Genomic DNA, 17,911 nt, shown 5'->3' on the forward strand with positions numbered 1-17,911 from the left:
ATGTAAACAATGCAGGGTCAGCAAGCAGCGATGTAAACATGTAAAACTTTATTGTTTTCATGTCTAATAACAAAAAAAGTCATAAGGGCAGCAAATAATTTGATATTAGCGTTTTTATTTAAATTCAATAGATAACTGAATACAGTGAAAGTGATCATTTTACCATACCAATTGTTCCATTAATCCGGGTCATCTTTTTTCATGCACGTGATAACAAATATGTTTATTCATGAACGTACATGTTTTATTTTTTTACTTTAAAACTTATACGTTTCTCATACTTTATATCAGTTTTGGAATTGGTTATCAACCTGTCAATTTTATCGGCGGTTTTCATCGTTTCGAATGAAGTGTTGACATCCTGACTGAACTGCAGAAGCAATAATAAATACCACGTATGTTAAACATTTTGTTTAGGTTTTTCTTTTATTGCAATATAAGTTGAATGTGCTACAAATTACATTCCATGCTATCAGTCTGTATTAAGTAGAATATCATAAAGCATTGAAGCTAGTTACCATGTTTTAAACTTGTGAAAGATTGCCAAGTTGGCTGTATGAAGAGGTCAGATTGGATTTCCATGATGAAAGCATGATCACTCTGACACTCATTTCTCATAATTCAAATTCATTTAAGACAAATTTGTTGTCATTACAAGAGGTTTATCTTCAGTTGTGCTGAATGTGGTGATCACTGCAGTTACACACATCAAAAACTCAAATAACAAAAATAATAGTGGTTGAAAGGTAAAATCTTACTGCACGTAGTTAAGTATCAGTGTACTGATGAATTGTGGAACTTGAAAATTATTTGAGTAAGCATTGTACATGCAAATGTTCATTACTTATCACAATAGTAGAATAGATGTGTGTCTGATTATACTCAGACTTGCTTATTTTCTTTACTTTAGAAGTTTGTTTTCTAAGGAAAATATAAAAGAAAAATTGGGTAATTGTTAAAGTTGACACATGTTATTATTTTCTAATTTGAGTATGTTTATTTAAAGTTGATCTGACAGAATTAAAGGGAATTCTTGTGTGTTCTTATTGTCAAGGTTTAATTGCAGCCCACCAAAAGGATGCAAATCTTGGCAGAACTTGATATCTTCTTATTGATGTCTTGGTCACAATATCATTTATTATTTCATAGTTGAAATTCATCTTGCAGAGTTTCTAATTTTAGATCATTGCATCTCTTAAATGGGATTGATTTTTAATTTGATTTATTCTAATGGGTAATTTTTTAAAATTGCACACCTATGCGTTCTACCATTAGAAAATTAATTATTGATTTTGTAAATTATAATACATCAATGTAATATACATTTTTCTTGGCAGAAGTCAATACCAAAAAACCTTGCTAAAATTAGATATACTACTGAATGAAACTGTAAGCACATTGAGATGCCATGTTGTCATCTGTCCAGTCAAATCAATGTCATTTAGACAATGGCTTTCACATTGTGCATCGGGTGTTCTCCAACTCCAGGTGACGTTAATAAGTGCTGTTACAAAGATAACAGGGCTTCCTTCAAGCTATGGAACAACTCTATTCCCCACAGTCTGATCAAGTACTTAATTGGGCCTTCAGCATCTGTGATGACAATGACCCAGATGATCTTTAGAATTATAGGTACTGCATTACTAAATACAGCTTAAGTTATGTAGATTAGGTAGGTTAAGTTAGATGAATTTATCATCCTTTCATTTCTTCAACCTTGGCATCTATCAAAACAAGCATGGTGTATCATTCACCCACCATGACTTTGTTTGTTAGTAAATTGGTTTTAGCAACTTTTTGTTATTAATTTCCTCCAAGAAAAACATATATCACATTGATGTATTATGATTAACAAAATTATTAATTTTCTATTGCTATATTGTGTAGGTGTGCATTTCTAAAAATTTACCTTTTAATGTTCAGTTTTTGTAATGCTTTAATTTACCCAGGCAGGTGAAATTCCCTCATTTTTGTGAGATTCTATTTATCTAAGAAAGTTTTCTCATGGTTTGGCAATATATATATATATATATATATAATATACAGGGTGTGTTCGGGATAAATTTGACACTTTTGGGAAGAAATAAAATGTCATATCTTGGCCAAAAATTGATGTATTCTCAAAATTCAAAGTGTATCTCTTAGAGGATCTTTTGCCAAATATAGCTTACTCAAAGAAGCCACCCTGAGCCTCCACCACGGCCTCTAGGCGGGACCTGAACCTGCAGCACACGGCTTTCACAGTGTCCTTCGAGTGACACCAGAACACCAGTTTGATCCTGGCAATCAGCTTGTCCTTAGTGTTGCAGGCAGTACGATTGGTGTCTTTTTCAAGTGCGCCCCACACATAATACTCCATGGGGTTCCAATCTGCCACATTGTGGGGCCAGATGTTGGGACTGGTGAAGTTGTAGAAGTTCTCAGACAGCCACTGCACAGCAACTCAATATAGCCATCTGAAGTGAGTCTGAGTCCCTCTTCAAAGATGTGGGGCAGCATGATGTGGCCTTCACAGGAAATGCACCTAAAGACCACAGTTTGAGGGAACTTGGTCTTCATGAAGCGCAGGACTTCGTGTGGACTGTAGGCTAGCCACCTGTTAATCTGCGCATTGTCCAACTGGTCCTGGCAGAAGTTCTTCTTGTCTGAGAAGAACCAGAGCATCTGTCCCTCAACTGAGTGTTTGACTTTCATGAGGAATTTCTTGGCTTTTGTTAAGTGGTTCTCTTAGGCCTTGGCGGTGAGTAGTTGGCCCTTGCACCTCTTGTATGAAGAGTAGCGAAGATCCTCATTCAGCGCTTTCTTCATAGTCGCCACTCTGATGCCCATCTCTCTCGCCAAGGTCCACATTGCCTTGCCTGGATCTTGCTGCACCTTTTTTTGTAGCCCTTCAACAAATTTCATTGTGTGGATAGAGTCAGAATCCCAGGTATGATCCTTCCTGCTAGCCATTGTTTCCACATCTCCGTCGCAATTCTCCAGCTCACATCTCATGGCTTTCACAGTATTCAAGGAGTACTGAGCTGCAGCTAAGATTTATGAATTTTTTAATCCAGAGCAAATCATCATGATGCAGGTCACTCTCTTCCAATGTTCTGGTACTTTCCAGTTGTCCATGCTCTCTAGCTCTCACACCCTCCAATAGTACACAGAATCAGCTATCAGTTGCACTTTACTGCTGTTAAATCTTTTAAATGGTTCTGAAATGACAGAAGATAAAAAAATTATCAAATTTATCCCGAACACCCTGTGTATATATATATATATATATATATATATATATATTTATATATTTTAACAACCACAATACACTTTAGTTTTAAGCCATCAAAGGCCGACGTGCAGAAATTGTAATGCGGTACTGCCAAAGACTCGAACCCAGCAACCACATGACAAGTGCCATAGTTACTTACCAACTAGGCTATCAAGAGAGATACAAGTTGAGCGCAACTTTTCTTATATATTTGTATGCTCGAGTACATACACATACATGAAATTTTGTGTTCAACCCATCTCCACCATGATAGTATAATTCAACACTGAATGGGTCCCAGTGATTAGAGATACATCTTAACAACCACAATGCACTTTAGGGTACGAAATGAACCAATTGATGAAGTGGTTGGGAAATTTGGAGTTCCAGGAAAGAATCGTAGTGGAGAGTAGATGGTGGAGATGTGTTTAGAAAGAGAGTTGTTGATAGCAAATACAGTGTTTCGGAAGAAAGTCAAGCATAAGTACACATGGGAGAGGGTGGTGGATGGAAGGGTGGTAGATAAAGTGTTAATGGACTATGTAGTGGTAGATAGGAGTATAATAGGAAGAGTTAAGGATGTACATGTTCTAAGGGGAGAGAGTGGGGGAATATCTGATAATGTTTTGGTGGAAGGTAAGTTGAGAGTGGAGGATAGATGGAGAAAGAGGAAAAGGACAAAAGGTAGGGAGGAACTTAGAGTGAACTCTTTAAATGAAAAGGAGAAGGAGTACAAGAAGCTGAGGGAGGAGTGAAGGATTGAGTAGAGCTAGGAGTCGAGGAGGAATGGGGATGGTTCAAGGAGGGAGTCACAAAATGTGCAAAGATGGTGTGTGGAACAAGAGGACAGGATGAAATAGAAGGAAGGGTTGTGAATGGTGGGATGAGGGAACAAAGAAGGTTGTAGATGAGAAGAAGTGAGCTTTCACAGATTGGTTACAAAATAGGACGAGGGAGTCATATGAGAGGTACAAAGAAAATATAAAAGAAGTAAAGCACAAGGTAAAGGAGGCAAAGAGGAGATCAGATGTAAAATGGGGTAAGGGTATGACAGAAAATTTTGAAAGTAATAAAAAGATGTTTTGGAAAGAATTTAAGAGAGAAAGAGGAGATGAATCAAGTAGAGAAGAAAAGGTAAAAGTTGCAGATGGAGAGATGATAATGGAAGAGAAGACAGTAAGGGGAAGATGGGCAGAGTATTTTAGGGAGTTGCTAAATGTGAAGGAGGATAGGGAGGGAAAGATTGTTGCAGTGGGAAGTGCTAAGAAAGTGACCATGATGAGTGAGGAAAATGGAGGAGAAATAAGGAAGGATGAAGTGAAGGCAGTTGTTAAGATGACGAGAGCAGGTAAGGCACCTGGTCTGGATGGATGCCGTGCAGAATGTCTAAAAAAAGGAGGTACAGTGATGGTGGACTGGCTGGTGAGGTTATTTAATGTTTGCTGGAGAGAGGGTAGAGTCTGGAGGAGTGCCTGTATAGTTCCACTTTAAAAGGGAAAAGGGGACAAGTGTGAGTGTAGTAGTTTCAGAGGGATTAGCTTGTTAAGTGTAGTTGGGAAGGCTTATGGGAGGATCTTGATTGAGAGGATTAGGAGAGGAACAGAGGGAATAATTGGTGAGGAACAGTGTGGGTTTAGGACAGGTAGAGGTTGTGTAGATCAGATTGTTGTGGTAAGACAGATATGTGAGAAAGCTATAGGAAAAGGTAAGGATGTTTTTTGGGCTATTATGGATCTGGAAAAGGCTTATGACAGGGTTGACAGAAAGGCACTGTGGGAGGTTTAGCAGATATAAGGGATAGGAGGAAAACTGTTAAGAGCAGTCAAGAGTTTTTATGAGAGTAGTAGAGCTTATGTCAGGATTAGAAATGGAGAAAGTGAGTGGTTCGAGGTAAAGGTGGGACTTCATCAGGGATGCATTATGTTGCCCTGGCTGTTCAACTTATACATGGCTGGGGTGGTGCAAGAGGTAAATGCAAGGGTGGTGGGTCAGGGATTGGAGATGTTTAAAGAAAATGGAGAAAAGTGGGAGGTGAACCAGCTGTTGTTTGCGGACGACACTGAGCTTGTAGCAGGATCAGAGGAGGGATTGAGGAAGTTGGTGACAGAGTTTGTGAGAGTGTGTGAAAGAAGAAAGTTAAAGATAAATGTGGTTAAAAGTAAGGTGATGAAATGTACAAGGGGTGAAAGTGGCAGCAGACAGGAAGTGAGCATTATGGGAGAGCAACTGGAGGAAGTGGATAGTTTTAGAAACTTGGGTGCGAATGTGGCAGGAAAGTGTGGAGGTGGAGGTAGAATGTAGATTGAGAGAAGCGAGTAAATGCCTTGGTGGATTAAAAAGTGTAATGAGGAATAGACATTTGGGAATGGATGCTAAGAGGAGATTGTATGAAGGAGTAATTGTGCCAACAGCACTGTATAGGGCAGAAACATGAAACATAAGAGAGGAAGAGAGAAGGAGTTTGAATGTGTTTGAGATGAGGTGTCTGAGAAGTATGGTGGGGGTTACTAGGCTAGATAGAGTGAGAAATGAGGAAGTGAGGAGTAGAACAGGGGTGGTAAGGTAGTTGGGAGATAGGGTGGATGAAAGAGTATTGGGATGGTTTGGACACATGGAAAGAATGAGTGAAGAAAGACTAATAAAAGAGGTATGGAAGGCAGATGTGGAGGGAGTGAACATGAGGGGGCGACCTAGGATGAGATGGATGGATGGGGTGAAAGGGGCTTTGGGGAAGAGGGGAATGTCTGTTGAGGAAGGACGGGAGAGGACAGAAGATAGGGGTGAATAGAGAATGGTTGTATATGGATGATGTTGTGATGCAGGAGGTGGAATGGATGGGGGAATGGGGGGTGAGGTAGTATGTGTGAGCAAAATTTGACACAGCCTGAAGGGATTTCTCCCCGTCTTCTCCTTTTCTGCATGAGGGGACGGAGAGGGGGATCGCCGATTTAATGAAGCGACCTTGCTATGGATGTGCTGTGTCTTGCGACACTGCCTCTGACCCAGAGCAGATGTAGGGGTGACCTGTCATCCAGGAGGTGTCAAGATAAGAGGGAGGGTAGAGGGTGGAGGGGAGTGGAGTGTACAAAGGATTACAAAGGCGGAGCATGCTGACAGGAGACCTTTTGATCCATATCTAGGTCGGATGCAAAAAAAAAAAAAAAAAATCATATTAATAATAAAATAATAAATAAAAACTATAATAATGTAAATAACAAAATGAAATACATAAATAAATGCATAGGTATAGTTAAAATAATAAACAAACAGGTAAATAGTAAATAATAATAAATTGATATATAATTAATAATAAATGAAAACAAAAACAAATAATATAAGATAAATCATAATCATTACAGCATCTTACTTAGGTATTTATCTAAATGATTCTTAAAGCTTCGAACTGAACTACATTGCACTACCTGTGCAGGAAGTTTATTCCATTCATTAACTACACGGTTGGCAAAGTTGTTTCTACCTACTTCCAAATTGAATCTATTTCCGGACAGTTTGAGACCATTGTTTCTTGTCTGATTCTCATTCAATGTGAAAATTTTGTCACTTTTGATGTTGTCAATTCCCTTTAAAATCTTAAAGACCTGTATCAAGTCACCTCTGAGTCTACGCTTTTTTAGGGAAAACAGATTCATGTGCTTTAGTCGATTTTCGTATGATTTATTTTTGATATTTGGAATCAGTTTTGTGGCTCGCCGTTGTACTCTTTCCAGTCTGTCAATGTCTTTAACGAGATTCGGTGACCACACGGAAACAGCATACTCCAAATGCGAACGAACTAACGATTTATATAGCTTGTTAATGAGTGATGGACTTTTGAAATCAAAAGATCGCACAATCAGTCCTAGAATCTTATTTGCTTTCTCAGAGGCTGAAATACACTGCTTGGATGATTTGAGGTCGTTACTGATAATTACGCCGAGATATTTTTCACTATCCACTTTTGTTAACGAATTTCCAAATAACTTGTAATCGTACTTACTGTTATTTTTACCTATGTGCATTACCTTGCATTTACTTGTGTTAAATTTCGTTAGCCACTTTTCAGACCATTGCTGTAATTGATCTAAATCTTCTTGAATATCTAATTGGTTTGAATGATCATTTGCCACTCCACACAGTTTTGTATCATTGTATTTAGGAATGGGTGGGAATGATTTTTATGCCTTTTCCTTTTTGGCTACCTCCCTTGTAAGGGGGGAAAAGCCTTTGGTATATGTATGTATATAGTCTCCACTCTGCCAGTCCAGTGCTAAATCTTTAATTCTGAAAGAATAAAAGTGGTATACATTACACATACATCATGTAATAATGAATATTAATAAGAATGAAGAACCGTATTAGATAAAGACAATAATCTCCTACTGTATTTGAACTAATTGGGTAGCAGGGTGTTCAGATTTGAAGAGTAATTGGATATGCGAGGTCAATTTATGTTTTGATGTTGGTGAGGTTTGGTAAATGGCAATCTGAATATAGAAGGGATTTACTGTATGTGATCATTCTTCTCCTCTTGTAACATGAAATAACCTAGCCTAAGGCATCAGAAAACTCATATAACAATAAAATTGGCAATATTACCATTTTAATTTCCTATAATTTCCATAGGAAAATTAAATATTTCAAAATAAACTCTTACCAAAGATTGTTGCATAACTGTGTAACCTTTCTTTTAGGGTAACCTGGTGGTTGTGGCCAGATACTTTGGGACCACAGGTCCCCAGAAAGAGAAATCCAAGACCACTAGATCACTTGGTTGTTGATGTAATATTGGTCTATGTTAAAGAGACACCTTTGCACCTATTGAAACCATGTTTATTATGTTTGGTTGAGGGGCATATAATTCAGTTAATATTTTTCATATGTACCAAAAGCCCTTTCCTCTTTGTAAGGGAATGCCTGAGTCAAAGCCTAATCACAATAGGTATATATCATAACGATTTGCACACCACTGTGCCTATGATAAACCATGTCCATTAGTACATGACATCTTAAACAGTTACCTGTGGAAGTGCAAAATTGTTCTTTAATGTCTTTAATGAGATGCGGTGACCATACGGAAACAGCATATTCCAAATGTGGACGAACTAATAATTTATATAGTTTGTTAATGAGTGATGGACTTTCGAAATCAAAAGATCTTGCAATCAGTCCTAGAATCTTATTTGCTTTCTCATAGGCTGAAATACACTGCTTGGATGATTTGAGATCGTTACTGATAATTACACCGTGATCTTTTTCACTATCCACTTTTGTTAATGAATTTCCAAATAACTTGTAATCGTACTTACTGTTATTTTTAACCTGTGTGCATTACCTTGCATTTACTTGTGTTAAATTTCATTAGCCACTTTTCAGACCATTGCTGTAATTTATCTAAATCTTCTTGAATATCTAATTGGTTTAAGGGATCATTTGCCATTCTGCACAGTTTTGTAACATCAGCAAATTTGGAAACAGTAGATTTTAGTCAATGGTCTATATCATTTATATATACTATGAATAGAAGTGGCCCAAGAATGGAACCCTGAGGAACTCCACTTGTAACATTTTTCCATCTAGAAGTTTTTCCATTTAAAACAACTCTCTGTTTTCGATCATTCAACCAATGACTAGTCCAACTTAATAGGCTACCACTTATTCTGTGCCAAGCTAATTTAGTAAGTAGTCTTTCATGTGGGACGGTATCAAAAACTTTTGCAAAGTCTAGATATATTAAATCTATATTGTTTCTTTTGTCATAATTCGAGATAACTGTGTTGTAGAATTTGAGTAAGTTAGTCACGCAAGAACGTTACCTAACAACAATTTTGTCTTAACTAATCCACACATTTACTTAGTTGGAGTTAGTTTTCATGCTCATCCAAGAATGACTATTTTTTTTAATATTCAGTGTTGAATTTTATATATTGTCATGAGTGCAGTTTGATTTGACCAGTCCTCTTATAATGGGTAGTGTGGCCTTTCAACATAAATGTGTGTTTGGTATCAATCACCACTGTTGATATATTGGTGATGTTTTATCATTCCAGATGGATGCAGGACCAATGTAGCTCTCCAAAGTTGACGACCCTTCATCTGCAGTCAAATCGAGAACAGCAGAGGACAGCAGCAGCAAGTATGAGGAAATATCAACAGCTTGCCTTAACTATTATTACAATTATCAGCCTTGTCTCCTTTTTGTTCTACAAACATGAATATGAACGGTTACGGTATGTTTTGGAATATTTAGACACCTTTGGTGAGCCACCCTCGGATCTTGGGGCTGTCAGGCCACAGTGCGGGTATAGCACGCAGAGCAAAGTTTCTACACCTCCTGCTGACTGGGTGCAGGTCTCCCCTGAATTCTACATTTACTCAGCTTTCTGGGACGATAATGGAAAGGGACAAGCTCAGGTGCGGGCCATAGGAGTTCTACGCACTGGTGTAGAACCTAAAGAGGTCAACTGCAAGTTATGGTATGAGAGAGAAAATCAACCAAGAAGTGGGAAATGCACCATGAAGAAAGAGAATGATCGTAATCATGGACTAATGCCTGAGGAAAAGAGCAGCATAGAGATTTGGTCAGTTTTCTGTTCACAGGAGGGAAAGGTCCAGTCTGGAGTTGTTCCATATATGATACAATTTGAACAAACTAATGGAGAGCTGTCCAGTGCTGTTTATGTGTATGAGAGTGAAAGCTGGAAGAGTGTGGTGAACAGAACAGCCATTTGTGTCATTCCTCTGGATGCACCAACAGAAACTTTAAGAATTGTTGAATTCATATCCTACCACAATCTTGTTGGTGTAGAGAAGTTCACTATATATGGATCTGTTTTAACTCCTGCTGCTCGAAAACTTCTCGATAGGTATGGTGATGAAGTAGGCATTCATTTTGAGGAGAAACAGTTCAATACACCCATGCAGATCCAAAAAACCAGTTTGACTGCCAGAAGAGTCATAGAATTGGACTGTATGTACCGACACAAGGACACCCACGAAAATGTTCTTATCCTGGCACTAAATGAATTTATTTTACCCAATTATCATGGTAACACCATTCAGGACCTCCTGGCAGATTTTGTCTTGGGGAGGAGCAAGTCCATTTCTGAATTTCACTTGAGCTCCCAGAAGATTTGTATTGATGCTGACCATAGTGCAGGCCATGCATCTCTCTGGCTGGGCATGAGGACCCATATCGTTGAGCAACCTAGAGAAGTTGGGGTGGCACTTTTGAGGCCACATTTGGTGGCAGTTCCTGTAGGACACCTCAACCCAGCAGACGAGCAGCATGTACCGCCTTCAGCTGCAAGGATATACAACTACGTCAGTTGTAATACACCTTCTCATCCAGAAGAGAACCACCTTCCTATTATTGCAAAGTATGTTGATTTGATAGAAAAATCTTTGCTATATAGAAAATGGAAAATAATTTATTAATGTAAACTGAATTCTGTATGATTGTTTGTAATTATCTTCACCATGTTGAGTTTTAGTGGCAATTTTGAAGACATGCATTTACCTTCTTTTGTGACATGAAATATGAAAAATTCCTTTTCATACGACAAGGTGCCACATGTGTTGGTTGCTAGTTAATGTAAGTACCATAGTTTCATTAGCTGTCTCACACCATGCCCTTATATCTTTAGTATTCTCAGATTTCTTTCACCTGAATAGATATTCTTAAAATTTTTGCATTCCGGAAGCATTTAGATGAGTTAACCCTAGACCTTGCCAAAGTAATGATCTGTATTTTTGTACAAGATTTGCTTAAAGATTGACTAGTACACCAAGTCTTCCCACTTTTGTACTAGTTTTAGTATGATACAAGTCCACTGTATATGTTTGGAGTAGAGATAAAAACTCCCCTGTTTTCATTACTGCAATGTCATGTCAGGTCACACTAGAAAAGACATGGTGCAGTGAATAATTGACCCTTTTTGGGGTCCTGATTAGTGTAACATAATTATGACTGTTATCCAGTAGGCATTGGAAGGTAAAATTATTGTTATTTGTTAATGATCAATCAGTCTGTTGCTCCTGGTCTCTCTTGCATAAGACCTGCGGCCTTCATTTGTTAATGAAAGATCTTTTGGTGTAATGGTGCATATTTCTTAACCTAGATCAAGGGTTCTCAAACTTGTTTTTACCACACACCTGAAGTCAGGAGAAAAATGGATGGAGTAGAACGGCACAAAACATATTAGAATGTAGAGGAAAGAAAATAGCTTGACCTCTTATTGGTAAGTTGGTTTAAGTGAATAATAACTCCTCCCACTTATGCACATATACATCAAAACCACCCCAATCGGACAACTACATATATACTTAAATCCATACATATGCCAAGGGTTTTTTTCTCCTTACAAGGGAGGTAGCCAAAGTCAAAGGCATAAATCTATTCCCATCCATTTCATTCCCACATACTCCACTCTCATTCACTATCCCTCCCTCCCTCCCTCTTTTCTTGGCTCCTCCTGGATGACGGGTCATCCCTGCATCTTGCCCACCGCCCTGGGTCAGAAGCAATGCAGCAAGACATAGCTAATCCACAGCAAGGCTACTTCATTTAATGGGTGACCCCCCTTCTCTGTCCCCTCATGCAGAAAACCCTTTGGGCTGCATCAGAATATCATTCATGCATACTCCCTCAAACCCCCAATCCCCCACCCACACCCTTCCATGCATCACAGCATCATCCATACACATCTATTTGAAACTTCTATTGGGAAGTATAGATGGGTAATGAGGAGGAAACATGGGTAGAGAATGAAGATTCACCACAAACTAATTTTGCCAAATGGTGTCATTGAATATATATTATGTTCATTTATGTATTTACTGCACTTATTTATTTTCCATACAATGGGAGTTTTTAATTTTATAGTTGTACTGAAAGCCCTTTATCCCTTTATAAGAGGGTGGCCAAGTCAAAGCATGTAGCTATATCCTTAATAGATAAATCCCATTCAGCACCTCAGAGATGAATGATTGCCATGTCCCTTGCCTCTGTGCTTGAGCTTTTATGCATACAGACACATAAAAGGACCATTTTTTCTCCTATGAGGGTGGATGGTCAAGTTAGAGCATACGTCCACCCACACCTTAGGAAAGCAGATTACTTAAGGTTGAAAAAACCTTTGAAGAAGCAACCTGGGAAGAATTTGTGAATACCACAGGAATAAGGAGGAAATGGGAAATCCTTCTTGACATTTACAATCTAGGAGTGAACAAATGTGTGCCAAAGGCTAGTAGGAGGAAGAAGCAGAAACAGGAGTGTTTTAACAAAAAGTGTGAAATTGCAAAAAAGGCCAGAAGAAGAAGAAGCAGTAAAACAAAAGAAGCTTACAAACAGGCAAGGAATGACAATACAAGAATTTGCAAGGAAGAAGGAAACAATTTTGAAAGGGGTGTAGTAGATGAATGCAAAGATGAACCGAAACTGTTTTACTGGTTTATAAATGGCAAATTAAGACACAGAGAAGTAATCACCAAGTTAATAGTGGGTGGTGAGATCTTTGAAGAAGACTCAACTCAGGCAGAAATAATAAATGAAAGTTTCCAGTCGGTTTTCACAAAAGAGGGCACTTTTTTGGAGGGAAATGAGGGGACCAAAAAGCCAAGTTTAGAAGATATAAATATGAAAGTGAGGGAAGTGGTGAATCTCTTGAGATAAATAGATGTGATAAAAGCTTCAGGAACTGATGGGATCTCAAACTGGATATTTAAAGGATATAGTGGACAAAATTCACATTCTTGTTGCATGTTCATTTAAAGAAGGCATTGTGCTGCTTGATTGGAAAAGGGCAAATTTGGTGCCAATTTACAAAGGTGGAAATAAGGAGATACCATTCAGTTATAGGCCAGTGTCACTGACTAGCACAATAGTGAAATTATATGAAAGGTTTGTGAAAGATCAATGGACCAAATATATTGAAAAGATGAACATTCTGAGAGTTTGACTTCAGACCTGGTAGGTCGTATATGCCAAACCTTTTAAGCTTTTACTTGAGAATAATTGATGGAATGCAAGAGAGAGGGAGGTGAGTGGACTGTGTGTACCTCGACCTAGAGAAGGCATTTGATAAAGTACCTCACAGTTGATTTATGTGGAAATTGGAAAGCGTTGGAGGACTGAGTGGCAAACTATTAGAATGGATGAAACATTTTTTAAAGGAAAGATACATGAGGACAGTAATAAAGGATGAGACATCAAGATAGAGGGCAGTAATGACAGGAGTATCGCAAGGTTCAATGCTGGCACCATTAATGTTTCTTGTCTATGTCAGTGACGTGATGGAAGGAACAACAAGCTATGCCAATATGTTTGTAGATGATGCAAAAATCATGAGAAGAGTGAAAAATGAGGATGGTAGATTATTAAAAAAAGATGTAGACATTATTTTTGACATGGAGCCAAAAATGGGAAATGAAGTTACAAAAAAATTAAAAGTACTGGAAATTGGCAATAGTGGCAAAAGAACATCCTTAAACTACTCCTTGGGAAGTGAACCCATTCCAATAGCAAAAGAGGAGGAAGATTTGGGAGTATTGATAAAAGACAAATTGTCACCTGACAGACATATCAACAAGATTGTGGGAGAGACATACAGACTACTGCAGAAGATTAAAGTGGTGTTTCACTATATGGATGAAGAAATTATATAAAAAATTCATCAAAACCCTGATGCATCCAAGACTGGAATATGCAGGATAGTACTGTGCTCGTTACTGGTCTTCATTTTGACATTTTATCCTTTACCACTGTCCCCACACAGAGTGAAGGATGTAAGCAAGATAGAAAGAATACAAAGGGCAGCAACCAGACTGGTCCCCAGCTTGGCAAATAAACCATATGATGAAATACTAAAAGCAGTGGGTCTGCCAACTTTGAAAGATCAAAGAGAAAAGTGATATGATTGAGGTCACCAAAGGGGATTGATTGCATTGACAGAAGAGATCTGATTAAAGATGGGAGGGCTTTAAGAAGTTGTGGGAGCAGATTAAGAAAGACCACATATTTAAAGGATTTGAAGAAATAGTTTTCCATATAGGTGCATGAATACCTGAAATAGCTTAGGAAGTGATATAGCCCAAGCTCAAACATGACGTGAGTTCATATCTAAATATAATAATTGGAAATCAAGGATATAGATTAAGTTGGAACCATACATGAATTAGAGGCTAGGTAGGATAGATAATATAATTAGGGATTAGGAGATGGGACCCAACAAGCGTTGCTCCTTTTCCTATATACCACAATAAGGTAAATACACCTGTCTAAAACCCATCTTAATACCTCGTGGATGGAGGGCCATCCTTGTCCCCTTCCATGTAGCTGTTATTTAACTGTTGGGGTCAAATGTGGAAGAGCTGTGCCTCATTATATTTTTGACCCAAACAGTGTGATGGGGAATGGGGAAGCTCTTCATCCCTGAGGTTCTAAGATGGCAAGGTTTTACTTGTTTATGATGTGGGTGTGCCCTTTTGACTCAGCTACCTCCTTTGATAAAGGGGAAGGGACCCTAAGGATTACAAAGGCGGAGCATGCCGACAGGAGACTTTTTGAAATTGAAATTTGTTTGACATTTTCACTTATTTGTTCATTGAGATCAGTAGACCTTTCAGGTATCCTTAATTAAAGAAAGATTTGATTATCCGTACCCTGGAAATCTTAATTCTTTACTTGTGTTTTCCTTTGACTATTCACCTGTACTTCTAATGCACCACAATCCATGCACTAGTCAGATTATGCACACTGACGTTATTTTACACCGACACTAGACACTTCAACTTAAGGAAATGAGGTAGATGATTAACCATATATTTACACTGTATATATATATAATAGGTCAGGTTTTGTAAATGCATCATTATATTGTTACTGGTACTTATAGTGTACATTCAGAACATATGTTACTGTATTATTTATCTACACTTACATGTATGTATAGCATCCTTGCACTATTATGATACATGTATGTATAGCATCCTTGCACTATTATGAATTTTGCATTTTGGCTCTCAAGATATATAGAAATGTATGAGGATGAGCCATGTCAGAATGGAAGTGTTTTCTTTTGAGCATTAGGAGATCATGATTCTTTGATGTAAATGAAAGCACTGATGATGGAGAGGGAGAATGTAAAAGAAGAGATCAACCTGTTGGAGTATACATTTAGGCTGGAGATAAGGTGTGGTAGGGTCCAGCATGGTGATCAGCTTCCTGGGTCTCAGCCAGATGGTCTTGCCTTTCCTCCAGGATAGTCCACCTCTCTTCCAACACTATTGACTGGTAGCATCACTGTGTATCAACTTAGTCATGCACTTACAATAAGCAAAACATTTGAGTGAGAACTTACATTGATTGTCAGTTAATAAAGGGAGACCCTATGTCTGGAAAATAAGTGCAATCTGTGTACAGTGTTTGAGGTAACATTGTAAGCAGCATGTATACTGCATATTCATATTGTGTGGGATTTGTTGTGATAGAAACCATGACAAGATGATCTTTATTGTCAGAAAACATTCTTGAAGACATACAATTTTAAATTCTTTGTGGGTAGAGGTTACATTAAATACAATATGCATAAACCAAATGGTCAGAAACAACACATATTCTTTCATTAGTTACATATGGTACTGGTAATAGTAATTGTTGCCTTAGGTTTTGTTGACTGGAAACATACAGCCTCACAGTAGCTGGCAACAGTCCCCAGACCTTCCCATAAATCTCTAAGGAAAGAAACTTTGGACTGATGTCTGTGTTGTATTAGTGTGATACTATTTCTATCTCACCAGCTGAAAGTAGTAGAAGGAGGGGCACAGTTACCAGTTATTAATTCAATTTGTGTTTAAAGGTGGAAGAAATACAGTCCAAAGACAGTGCAATAGATATGAAGAAGTTAACAGGGTTGGAAGGCAGGTTGCAGAGGAGACTGGAGTCCTTGCAGAACTACTTTATGCAGTTACCATTTGTCCCAGTAACAGATAAATTTAGGAAGTAACAAGTTGATGCCCTCGAATGATTTTATAGTTTCAAGCTTTTGTGGACTCTTTACACCTGTTGATTTATTGTGTGGGTAGAGCAAGCCCCCTGTCAGATCTAAATACAACAGTGTGTAAGGGATGGCTATTACCACTCATTATTTTCTGTAACTGCTGCATCACACTTTTGATAAACAAATCTTCTGGTGACCTAACCTCTGCCCCAAGCTTACTTGCCCTTTGAATCATCTGATTAATTTTTAACCAACACTTCAATATAAATAATTTTCTTTTCACCATATAAATTTCTGAGCACTTGTAGAAAAGGAAGCTATAAAGATGGTCAATTATAGGTTCATAAGTTTTGCTGACTGGAAACCCATGGTCCCACAGCAGCTGGTAACAGTCCTCAGACCCTCCTGCAGATCTTTCAGTGAAGTGACCTTGGATTGTGTGCGTTGCATGAGGATGTGACTGTTTCTACATCACTGGCTGTAAGTAGTAGGAAGAGGGGACTAGTTGCTGGTTGTCAGCTGTCTTTGTTCTTGGTAACATTGTGGAATCTTGTTATCATGTCATCACTGTTATTACTGTTTTGCAACTCCATGAACTTCCTCACTTTCATTTGGAAGTCCCTGAGGGTGTGACTTGGGGCTGACTCTTTGTCATTGGACTGGGACCAAGATCTCTTTATGAACTGTCTGTATTTCTTCCTCCTTTAAACACAAAGAGAGCTGACGTGAATAAGTGTTCCCATCCTTCTTCTACTTTCAGCTGATGTAGAAACCATCCCACACTAAGACAACACTATCAATCTAAGATTTCTTCCTAGATTCAATCATCACACAGAGGACAGTGAACACCCCATCTTGCACTGCTCCACACTGTATCCTGATAACAGTACAATATTTCTTCCTTGAGTGATTTATGGGCCAATCCGGTAGCTGATGCCAGTTATCTGGAAGCCATGGGGAACAGATTGATTAGTTGAGATTCCTGGAAAGATCTGTGGAAAGCCACTTGGACCATTGACAGCTGCAGTAGGGTTGTGGCTTTTCAGTCAGCAAAACTCAAGGCAACAATATTGATTAATTCATTGACTGATTGGCTTGTTTTCTTAATTGGTGGATACCATGCAGTGGAACCAATTTTAGGATTAGGTCTTATGAGGTGTTTATACACAGTGATTCAGTCTTTCTTTCAGTTGTCAAAATCGTGTGGCTGCAGCTGGTCTGAGTATATTCCATTTCTTATTTGACCTCACTGTGAGGTCTTTTGTGTGAGTGGTGAAAGTCATGTGTGGACTTGAACTTGTAGTTTAAACAATTATGCACAATATAGTCGTGTAACGGAAATTAGTTCCTTGTGGTCTTTATACAAAGGAGTGGGCTTATCGCTGAATGGATATAGAATAATAACTTTATTCCAATCAGTTGTATTGACTCCATCCATGATTAAAATATTTGTGCATGCAGTATTTGTATTTTCTAAAAAAAATAAATAAGTAAAAAATAAAAAATAATAATAAAAAAAAAAAAAAAGAGGGGGGGAAGAGAAGTGCTGTGCACTTTTATTCAAATTTGTTACTGCTGTCTGAACCAGTGATGTTTTTGACCAGTATTTAGCTCATCAGAAGCATCATTTATGAGACGGATATCCCTTCCGTGTGCATGTTTG

At 38.2% G+C, this 17,911-nt stretch overlaps 1 protein-coding gene across 3 annotated transcripts; it reads left to right on the forward strand.

Annotated features, from left to right (window-relative positions):
* The first annotated feature begins 244 nt into the window (after nucleotides 1–244).
* LOC143026547 (uncharacterized) lies at nucleotides 245–17,775 on the forward strand. 3 transcript variants are annotated; one of them, XM_076187121.1, is made up of 2 exons: nucleotides 245–395; nucleotides 9,301–17,775. In XM_076187121.1, exon 2 carries the CDS (start codon nucleotides 9,305–9,307, stop codon nucleotides 10,685–10,687), a length of 1,383 nt encoding a protein of 460 aa, XP_076043236.1. In that variant the 5' UTR covers nucleotides 245–395; nucleotides 9,301–9,304; the 3' UTR covers nucleotides 10,688–17,775. The 3 variants fall into 3 exon arrangements, with proteins under 3 accessions (XP_076043236.1, XP_076043238.1, XP_076043237.1); XM_076187123.1 differs by lacking the exon at nucleotides 245–395 and adding an exon at nucleotides 602–746; XM_076187122.1 differs by lacking the exon at nucleotides 245–395 and adding an exon at nucleotides 1,489–1,632.
* The last annotated feature ends 136 nt before the right edge of the window (nucleotides 17,776–17,911 follow it).

This window comes from Oratosquilla oratoria, chromosome 6, assembly GCF_046742065.1.
Source record: "Oratosquilla oratoria isolate Oo_2021 chromosome 6, ASM4674206v1, whole genome shotgun sequence".
Lineage (NCBI taxonomy): Eukaryota > Metazoa > Arthropoda > Malacostraca > Stomatopoda > Squillidae > Oratosquilla > Oratosquilla oratoria.